General features: G+C 39.1%; 1 protein-coding gene across 1 annotated transcript; it reads right to left on the bottom strand.

Annotated features, from left to right (window-relative positions):
- Positions 1–825: 825 nt before the first annotated feature.
- tmem97 (transmembrane protein 97) lies at positions 826–7,143 on the bottom strand. The gene is made up of 3 exons (XM_028806736.2): positions 6,809–7,143; positions 3,743–3,887; positions 826–2,918 (listed from the first exon to the last, which is right to left on the bottom strand). The coding sequence occupies exons 1-3, from the start codon at positions 6,926–6,928 to the stop codon at positions 2,638–2,640; spliced, it is 546 nt and encodes a 181-aa protein (XP_028662569.1). The 5' UTR covers positions 6,929–7,143; the 3' UTR covers positions 826–2,637.
- Positions 7,144–10,752: the final 3,609 nt, after the last annotated feature.

Here is a 10,752-nt window from a genome sequence, read left to right as displayed (position 1 = left end):
GACAAAAACGACTGGATAAAAAAGAAAACATGACATTCCAGTGGAATATTTTTTGAAATCTTTCCTCAAAAGGAGAACAAATATTTTGGGGCATTTAAAGCATGCCAGGAGCATAGCCACTTAAAAATGAAACATTTCATATATTTATATTGTATTATTTATACTTCACCACCTTAAAAAAAAAAAGCTTTCTTTTCTAGTTTATATATATATTGATGAAATTACTAATGTTAGAATAGTAGTAACAATAAGAATAAGCAACATATTTTAAAAGCATTTTGTTCTCTTGGTCAAAGAATTTGCACAAATGTTTCCTTTTCACACGGTTTAAGGGAGCGGCAGACCAAAGTAAATGTTATGTTCAGATGTAAACTTGTGGCTAATTCATAATGTTTAAGGTACAATGAAATCAAGTACTGTACATCTGTTTTCTATTTAACCTTTTCCTGGATGTTATTCTGCTTCCGAGTGGCAATATGGTTATCTAGTAGATATCATATTATTACTATACTGTATAATTATGTAATATACCTTGTTCTTATTTGTTTTAAATTTTCCATTCACTGTGTGCAGAGCAAGTTCAATCGTTCTGCCAGTATTTTCCTGGTTGTACAGAATATTCAACAAAAGATGTTGCATAATGGCTAACTAACTGCTGACAACTGGCAGTATGATAGACAGCCCATCTGCTTACAGTTCGCCTGTGCCTACTACAAAAGTGAGTAAGGCACAAGCGTTTTATAAGGAATTATTTTAACAAATAGCATTCGCTAGAGAGTTCTGTAATTTTCTGCTAAGTTTTTTACATTATTCCAGCATTAAATGTTATTTTTAATAAAACAAAAAAAACAAAATTTTATTTATAAATCAGTCACAATTGAACAAGTAACAAAACAAAATAAAAATAACATTTATTGCTAACACCCCCAATTATATTGTGTAGTCATAAAGTGTTTATTTGAAATTTACTCTCATTACTCTCTGATTTTATAAACCCAATACAACAAATTCTATTCAAACAGACTTGAATAATAATGTGTACCTTATTCTCAACAAATGTAAATCTTCATATGCCCAAGAAGAAACAACTGTGTTTTTAAAGAGTGCATATCAGCAACCACAAAAAAAAGAAGCATTGATGGGAATTCAGTGTTGTTTTTTTGGATTTTGTTTTCCTGTTTCAAGCCGGCCACTTCTACAGAACCTACAATTCAGTGTTTGCAGATCAGGGGTCTTTGGTGTCATTCATTCCTATAACTCACTTTCAAACAAAATAGCTTCATTTTTATATGAGATTTTTATATTTTTTGTCAGGTAGATGGTATTGGTATTTCTGAACCCAGATTTATTTATTTTTGCTCCTCACAACAGGTATACAAGATCTTTATTGTCACATGTACAGAGTACAGTGAAATTCTTACTTGCATGTGCTAATCCTGTAACATGTCACAAGTCTCTGGTGCTAGGATTACAGATGTGACCCTTCTGTTCACTTCAGGAATGCTAGAGCAGGGTATAGGTCACCTTACTTACCGTTACACTCTCTACATTACCTCTCTTTACGTGAAAGTTCTGAAAACGAGCATGTTAGCATGAGGTTGCCCAAACTCCACTCTGGCTAGACAGATTTGTACATCAGGAGTGATGAACAGATACTGTGTTTTATGTTAATTTTAAGGAGTTGAGACATGGATGTAAATTTTAAATAACTCTTGACTTTTACACAAAACAATTAATGCATAATGCTCCCATATTCTCATAAATTTTAACAGAATTTTTAATGAATTTTTGAGTGGCAACTTTGGACTGAGCGTTGACATTCTTAAATTTACCAACCATTATAAATCTTGTCATGGAATGCCTCTCAAGGATGATTTACAGTTTTCTAATGACAGACTAAAATTTGCCTTAAACATTTTACCTCTTTGTAAAGGAAGCAACAAACGTTCTGGTTCATTGACTACTGCCTGCCCCTGCAATTTCGTATTAAAGAGATGTTCACATTTCCCCATTTAATAAGAGTGTAGACTGTGCAGCGTGTCAGCTCATGTGATTTTCTTATTTCCCATCGATGTCGAACTTAATTATTTTCATTAATGTGAATTGATCCATTTATTTTACAAAAATGATGTATTTTCAAAACAATAACTTTGGCTATATGATATTATTCAAGTATGTAGCTCTGGATATTGGAACCAGAATGAGTGAAGGAATGTGACTTCTAGTCCTGGTTTTCTGTGGGATATGCATTATGTTAGTCTGAACTGTAAAGAAAGCAATACAATACAAAAAAAAACTGGCAATGGAAGAACATAAGGCAAGGCCTGGCATTATCATTTATAAAACAGTTTTAGCATTATAAAAAAGTGAATGAAAGAACTCTTTGCATGGGTACAAAATAAAAATCATCCTTATCCAAACAGAACAATTAATGAACCAAAAGATCACCTGGAATAAACAGAACCCGCTACCCTCTGACTAGAAGCAGACCTGATCTGGGTGAATGTCCAGAGCAGACCTACCAATAGAACGACCTCTGATGACCGTGTAGTGTGAGCCCTTTACTTTGTAAAGGCATTTCAATTCAAAAAAGTACTGCATACTTCTAAAACACACACTAAATCAGCTATCCCTTGCTCATTTGCCCTTCTTTTTGTCCATAGATCCACCTTTCCCACCTCGCACCTGTATGTTGTAGGCCTTACTATACAGCATGGTGAGCAGGATTAAGATGGGAATGACCAAATAAGGTATATAGATGCCCATAAGTGCCACTCGTTCTCGTAGGGTCTGAGGCCCTGGGAACATTCCATCCTTAGGGAACTTGTGGAAGAGGGTGTGACCAAGGATGGGAATCAGGCTGGTGGCCACATGAGTGGAGTAGATAATAGCTGGAGTTCGGATCCATCTACAGTTTCCTAAATAAAACCAATAACAACAAAAATCAATATAGCAATTGTTGATGAATACTAACGAGTATAATATTAGTGACCTGTTACTTTGAACTATTTGATAACTGAGGTTTGGAGTAAGCGCTGATACAGCACATCGCCGCGCCCACCACATGATAAACCCAGATTAGGACCCAAGTGCAGCCATGCAACAGGTGACACCACCTCAGCACCACACAAGTTCAGATGGAATGGAACCAATGAGAGGATTTTTATGGTGGCCAGACTGGCAATTCTGCCTCCAACCCTCAAGTTTTTCCCTGCAGGTTGGAGGGCCTTACATGCAGGGCTGGATGCAGATTAACGTCATATCCAGCATGGACCAAATTGTAGGTTAAGGGCCTTGCTCAAGGGCCCCAATGAAGCAGAGTCACTTATGGCATTTACGGGATTCGAATTGGCAACCTTCTGATTGCCAGTGCAAATCCCTAACTTCAGAGCCACCACTTCATAAATCTTTCCAAATATTTGTGATAATGAAAAAAATTAGAGAAATTTGGCTAAGTTTAAGCTAAGGCTTTAAAATACTCGACCAAATCAAAGTTGGACACACATATGCACAGTAAAAGAATTCATTTTTCAAATGTGCTTATCCCTATAGAAGGTTATGGGAATCACAACATATTCCAACAATAGTGTGGGAAGCAGGAACCAACTATGACAGAGTGCCAATTTCATGCATATAACAAGAAAAACAATGGATAAGACTTCAGGAACAGTGAAATAGAAGGGAGACCTCAAAAAGCCATTTACAAATCTGCTTGGACAAAGTATTTTTAAATTGGCCATACCTTTATAAAAAGCATAGGCTGCAACTGGGAAGAAAGGCAGCTGTAAAATGGCTTCACAAAAGATGAACGATTTGAACCAGGAAGGTGGATTCATCATCATTGGATCCTTGTATGTCTGAACATACCACTTCAGCAGATCTTTTAGCTGAAAATAAATGGAACATACTCAACACATAAAATAAAAAGTAATGCAACTGTAAAATGATCTTTACAATGGTAGTAAAAGAAATTTAGAAATCCACAAAATGTGATTTTATTGCTTATTTAAATACAGACTTTGAAAATATGATATGCATTATGTAATTATCCCAGTTAATAGGTGGCACAGGATTTAGCACTGCTGCTTCACAGCTTCAGGAATCTGTCTTTTTCACCTCTATCTCTTTGGAGATGGCATGGATTTCCTTCAGGCTCTCTAATTTTCCTCAAAAAAAAACCCTGCAGATAAATGAGAGCAGTTGTCCCCACAAAGGACTTCTTCCTCAGTCATGGTGGAGTCCCGATTGATGCTGATGAGCTAGGCTCATTCAGAAACAAGTGAAGAGAGGAATACTAACTTGTGGACAGCGCTTTGAGTACTGAGAAAAGCGCTATATAAAATGTAATGAATTATTAAGGTACATTTATTTTTTTTGCTGATGGTTTTAGAATGATCCAATATAATGATGTAGAAGTGAAAAGAACCCATGAGGCATGAGACACTAAAGTGAGTGAATTTGAAATTGGGAGTCCACATTCTATGTACAGTAGCTTGCACAGTGACTAGATGCTCAGCTTACCCACTCTCTGTAAAATTCTGTTTTATTATTAATGAAACTACAGAACGTTTGTAATCCACAATAATTGAATTCGGGCCTGAAATGTACCGACTTGGGTGGCATAGTGAAGGAAGGTTTAGGGGCTCCAAGAACATGGCTTTGATTGAAGCTTTCCTTTTGCTACCCCCAGCTTTCTTCCATATTGCAGCTCCATGCACATTAGCGTGACTGGCAAGTCTCAAAAGTGTCGATCCATGCACTGGTCTGAACATCGATCAATCATAGACTGGTGCCATATCCCCAATTTAATATTCTATTCCTGAAATGGGAATGGAGAACAGATGGGAGCAGGGTATAGGTGGGATGGTGGGCCCTTAAGATAGGCAGAAACTTTTTAACCCCAAAAACAACTGCAGAGTTGCAACAGGAGACAAAACAAAATGCATAAGTTTACATTTAACAACTTTCTCCAGGGGTCAAAAAAAAAAAGTTTGTTCTATCTATCTATCTATCATAATCTTAAGTATGCAAACAAAGCAGCTTGGTGTAGTGGGTAAGGCTTTGGACTTCAAACCTGAGGTTGTTAGTACAAATCCCGCTACTGACATTTCACTTTACCTGCCTGTGCTCCAATTGGAAATAAACGGAAGAAATGCAACCCACTGTATCTGAAATGTTGCAAGTTGCTTTGAATAAAGGAATCTGCCAAATAAGTAAAGGTAAATACACAAATATAAGTTCATTAACAAAGTGTAGATATTTGCCAAGTGTCAAGTAATTTGAATTGCACATACGTTTAGGCTCCAGTTTCATAGTACGGGATGTCAATCACTGGCACATTGCGCAATTTTCTACTAAGGTATCTGCTTAGACCAGCTTAGTGCCATTCGGCACACAGGGAACAAGACCATCTCTGCCAAGGGGTGACTCATCAGAAGAGCCCGATGGCGGACAGTTGAAACGAACTCACAAAACAAACCTTGGAGCAACACAGCTGTCTCAATGTGTAACTGAATGTGCTCCTCTGTTTAGCAAAACGCACCTACAGGGGGTTTGAATCATTGTCCAGAATAGTAAGCAGCTTCCTAAGTGACCTCAGTTCTACCACGTCCTCCAGTGACTCCACCCTGACTCCCGAGATCGGACCACCCATTTTAATCAGGTAAAAGTGGAAAAGACCACTCAATCACTGACCTAGGGGTACTGGACTAATGGGTAGTCTGAAAGAACAGCAAATAATCAGCCCTATTTTTCTTCCATTCGTCTTTCCGTCAACTTACTTTATAACCTTAGCATGTGGTCCAGGGTTCAAGTTCTGGTAGAAAACCTGCAGCAGGGTGCGGCCCATCTTTAAAGGCTTGCAAATTGTGTCAGAGCTAACACTCGCGCACCCACCTTACCAATACTGCAATTAAGTTTCCAGAAAGATCCACTTAGGTGAAAACATTCTAGCAGATTCGTATCATAAGCCCACGGGGTTAACATTTTCTGCTCAATTGTTGACATCCAGGAATCTGTTCTCAGTTCTGATTTATGTCCGACCTGTCTGAAGATGGCGGTAGAGTCAAAGAAACATTATTAAGGACAGCGTTTGCTTTGGGGTTTTTGTTGTTATTATCGAGCGAGAGAGTAAAGCACTTTACCGTAGTGATTAGCACTATAGCTCTGCGCCTCTGAAGAATATAACTCACTCTCTGGAGTTTTTATCATGTCCGCCTGTATTTTCTCGGTGTTCTCCTGCACTGTTAGGGCGACTGGGAAGAATAAATGTGATGAGCGGATGTGCATGGACACCAATGGCTTCTTCTCCCAGCCTCCCACTTTGCTTCAGGGTCCAGGATGGATTAGTCACTAGTCCCCAGGGGCTTAGACGGTAGATGGATGGGTGATTTAGTTTACTTGCGTGGCATCTTATGGAGATAAAAGTGACTAATTTACTCCAAGTGAATGAAATGTTCACACATTTTCCGTAACTGGTGTTCATTAACAGGTTATGTGTTTCAGTGCATACTATTATCTAATGAAAGCTGTACTACACACGTTTATCAGCAAAATTATTATAACCATTTAGATGTACAAGTATTAACACATCAATTAAAAAAACGCGACATTCACTAGATGCCCTCGTGCAATAGTAAATAAAGGCTTCCCACATGGACCGTTTAATGACAACGTGCACACCAGTTTCGCTTCTATTAACATATTTCAATGAAATGCAGAAAATGACGCTTAATTTTGTTGGCTCGGCAACGTATGACACAACCTTATTGCTCTCACCCTCCCGCGCGCCCTACGGCTCAGTACTTACGCTCTGTGGATAGACGTTGCTGGGCAACAGAGCCTGCAAATCAATGAACACAGTAATCGGGATGTGAGATGCAAAATACAAGAAGAACACCCACTCCAGAAAACGGGTGCAAGCAGCCATCGCGGCACAATTTAAGATGAATGACTGAAATGAACAAATCAGCACACCCCCTGCGATAGTCTGACAAACAAGAGGCCGGCTGTGGAGTGGTTATAAACCCTTTAAATTCAAAACGGTTTACAAATCTAGGTGTGCTGAAATAATAGCAAAACAGTTAGACCTCCGCGTCCGAATGAATCTGGAAACTGTCTTGACAGGAAGAGACGAAGGGCGCCGAGGCTCAAGCAGACATTTGATTGGCCGCCTCGTTTATACTCGTCGTCTCATTGGCTAATGTTTCATCTTTTGCAGTGCGTCAAAGAGTAACGCTTATTGGTTGATGTCTTTGCGTTGCAATGACACGACTTGTTTAAAAAACATTGGTCGAGGCGAGTAGTACAGACAGAAGCAGAGAGCCGAAGGATAAATAACGTAGTGCGAAACTGAGAATACATTCACCAGCAAAGCAACAAAGAAAAACAACATACAAGAAAAAAGTAATCCAAATTATCCAAAAAGGACTCATAAATTTAACCAGCCAAGATCATGACACCAGTTGGTTTAATTTCAACTGAACCTAAATGTCCACAATTGAATTTGTAACCATGTACTGTAAAACGTAAAGAAAAACTGAACTTTTAATTACAACGTTTATTAAATACTGTTGTAATAATAAATTTAGTTAATTGCACTAGATAACATCAACAGTGCTTAACATGTCACTTCTCTGTAAATTGGTTGCCTAACAGATCACCTTCTACATAACAAGTCTATGCTTGCTTCTGCACTAAGGTGCAGGTTATTTTCTTTAGACATTTGATGAAATACTTACTACAGGGGTGGCGAACTCCAGGCCTGGAGTGCCGCAGAGGCTGCAGGTTTTCATTCTAACCCTTTTCCTAATCAGTGACCAGTTTTCACTGCTAGTTAACTTTACCCCCATCACTTTAATAGCCCTGTTAGAAGAGTTCAGCACTCTGACTTGATTCCTTTCTTCATTAAATGGCAACCAAACAGAAATGTAACATGAAACGAGCTAACAGATGACCAGCTAAACTGGGGCTTCAAACTCAACCAATTTCACTCCAGTCACTTTCTTAACGAGAAGCCAATTCTTGCTGTTAATTAAACCTGTTATTTAATTCCATGGCTTGTTGCTGCTCTCTTTCTGCCACAGAACACATTTCGAAAACTGTTGTTTTTCTGTTCTTTCTAAGAGCACCGTCCAAAATGTTTTGGTGACCTGAGAGATCAGCCTTACCAAGACCATTACCGCTCTTTAATTTCAGATATTGTGTAATGGGCACAAGGGGGCTGGTGATGTGGTGGCTTGTTTTGTGTCTCATTATTGCTTGGCTGCTAATTAAAGAAAAAGAAACAACTATGGGGCCTGAGTCAAGTTAATTAAAAGAAGTAATCAGCAGCAAAAACCGGTCACTAATTAAGAAGATGGTAAGAATGAAAACCTGCAGCCGCTGCGGCACTCGAGGCCCGGAGTTCACCACCCCTGACTTACTACATATCATGGTTACTTTCTTTGGTTTTGGGGTGAGGAGGAGAAAGTTTAGAAGCTGCCCAGCCAAATAGGATAAAACCTGCACACTTCTTGGCCCAGTTTTGCTTTATTCTTGGTTTTTTTTAAACTTTTTGTCCCTTCCAGATCACATCATGATACCTATCTTTTTAACTATTTCATAAATTAAAATACCAAAATGGTTGTCTGTGCTGGTGAATAGAATAGTGGAGTCAGAGGCCTTACATGTTTTTTTAAAGAAGCCAAACTAAGTAATTTAAAACAACAAAATATTCTCAGGCCTACTTAAGGTTGCAGAGGGTCAAATTTGGGAGCGTTTCCTCGTGGACCAGTCATTTGCATATATAACAGAGCTAAATCACCAGATACAAACTGGTAATCACTCCCTCCAAAATTAAAAACACCCCAGGCTATAAAAACATTCCACCTCTGTTTTGGAGTTAATGGGTGAGTGCAGTTTCTACACAACGCCTGAAAGGGAATCCATCAACTCTAAGACAGGCTGGGAACAGCTATGTATCCATCTGTTTTTTACCTTCCCATTGCATACTGTAGACATGTATATTATGTAGACATACAGTATATTTGGATGTCAACATTTAACCTTCAAGTTGTCAAGATATTTAAACATTAGGCCACTTGTCTGTCAGGGTATGTGTCTTTAGGCACAATAACTCAAACATCAATCACTCCATCCAAATGAAATTTGCTCCAGTTATTAGCCATTTGATTTGATTCAATAGATTTGACTCTACATCGATACTCATGTAGCACAACTAAGGAGGTAGAATCATTTTTAACAGCATACTATTCCTCCCATTCATTCCATATTATAAAATACTTGTTGCAAATGTTTACACCTTTACAATGCATTCAGAAAGTATTTAGACCTCTTCACTTTCTGCATATTTTATTGTGCTGAAGATTTTATATTAAACACATTTGCAATTTCTTGCTTATCAATCTACACTCCATAACCTAGGATGACAAGCTGAAAGAATGTTTTCTGAAATGTTTGCACAGTTATTATAAATCGAAAACTTAAGTCTGTTGCTTCATAGAAGTATTCAGACTCCTAATTCAGTACTTTGTAGAAGCCCCTTTGGCAGTAATTCCAGCTTTGAGTATTCTTGGTAAGTCTCTACAAGCTTTGCACACCTGGATTTGGGAGGTTTACCCCATTCTTCCTAACAGATCCTCTCATGCTCCATTTGATTGGATGGGAGGGGTTTGTAAACTGCCATCTTCAGCTCTTTCTCCACAGATGTTTTATGGGGTTTAAGTGTGGGCTTTGCCTGGGCCACTCAAGGACAGTCAGTCGGCCCCAAAGCCACTTCAGCACAGTCTTGGCATTATGTTTCAAGTCATTGTGCCGAGAGGTGAACTGTCACCCCAATTTGAGGTTGTGTGCAATCTAGAGCAGGTTTTCTTCATGGACCTCTCTGTATTTGGCTGAACTCATCCTTCTTTTAATTCTAACCAGCCTCCCTATCCCTGAGGCTGACAAACACCCCATAGTGTGATGCTGGCACCACAGGGATGATGTTAGGCAGGTGATGAGCTGTGCCTGCTCTTCACCAGACATAGTGCTTAGAGTTTTGCTCAAAGACTTAAATGTCTCATCAGACCAGACAATCATTTCCTCATGCTCTCAGAGTCCTTTGAACTGAACACCTGATTTAATGGATTGCGGTTTTCCATAAGTTCTCTCATTTCAGCAGAGGACTTCTGAAGCTCTGTTAGAGTGGCCATTGGGTTCTTGATCACCTGCCTGACCAAGGCCCTTCTTGCCCAGTTACTCAACTTGGCTGCATGGCCAACTTTAGGAAGAACTGTGGTGGTTCCATACTCCTTCCATTTCACAATTATTGATGCCCCTGTGATCTTGGGAACACACAAAGCTTTAGAAACTGTTTGATGCCATTGTCCTGATCTATGCCTCATCACAATTTGATCACAAAGATCTACAGAGAGTTCCTTGGACATTGTGATTTCAGGCCCGGTCTTAGGTATTATGGGGCCCTAGGCGAAAGGGGGGTCCAGGAGCCCCCCTGGAAGCTCTGCGAAATGCGTGAAAATTAGACCAAGGAGACATTTTCTTGTAACGTTACGAGGTCATCACCCTGCGTCCCTTTTTCGCCCGGAGTAGTTAGCTGCTACAATTTAGCCAGTTTGAACTGTTTCCACTGGGCACCACGTGGCGGTATGTAGCTAAGCCCAGCTTAGTTTTTTTGTTTTTTTTCTTTTTTTAGTTTTTTTGTCCTTTTTTATTTTTTGGGATATTTGAAACTTTTGGAATGCATTGCGAGGG

Source organism: Erpetoichthys calabaricus, chromosome 8 (assembly GCF_900747795.2).
Source record: "Erpetoichthys calabaricus chromosome 8, fErpCal1.3, whole genome shotgun sequence".
In the NCBI taxonomy this organism is placed as follows: domain Eukaryota; kingdom Metazoa; phylum Chordata; class Cladistia; order Polypteriformes; family Polypteridae; genus Erpetoichthys; species Erpetoichthys calabaricus.
Note: the sequence above shows the minus strand (reverse complement) of the source record. Positions and strands in the feature narration are given on the sequence as shown.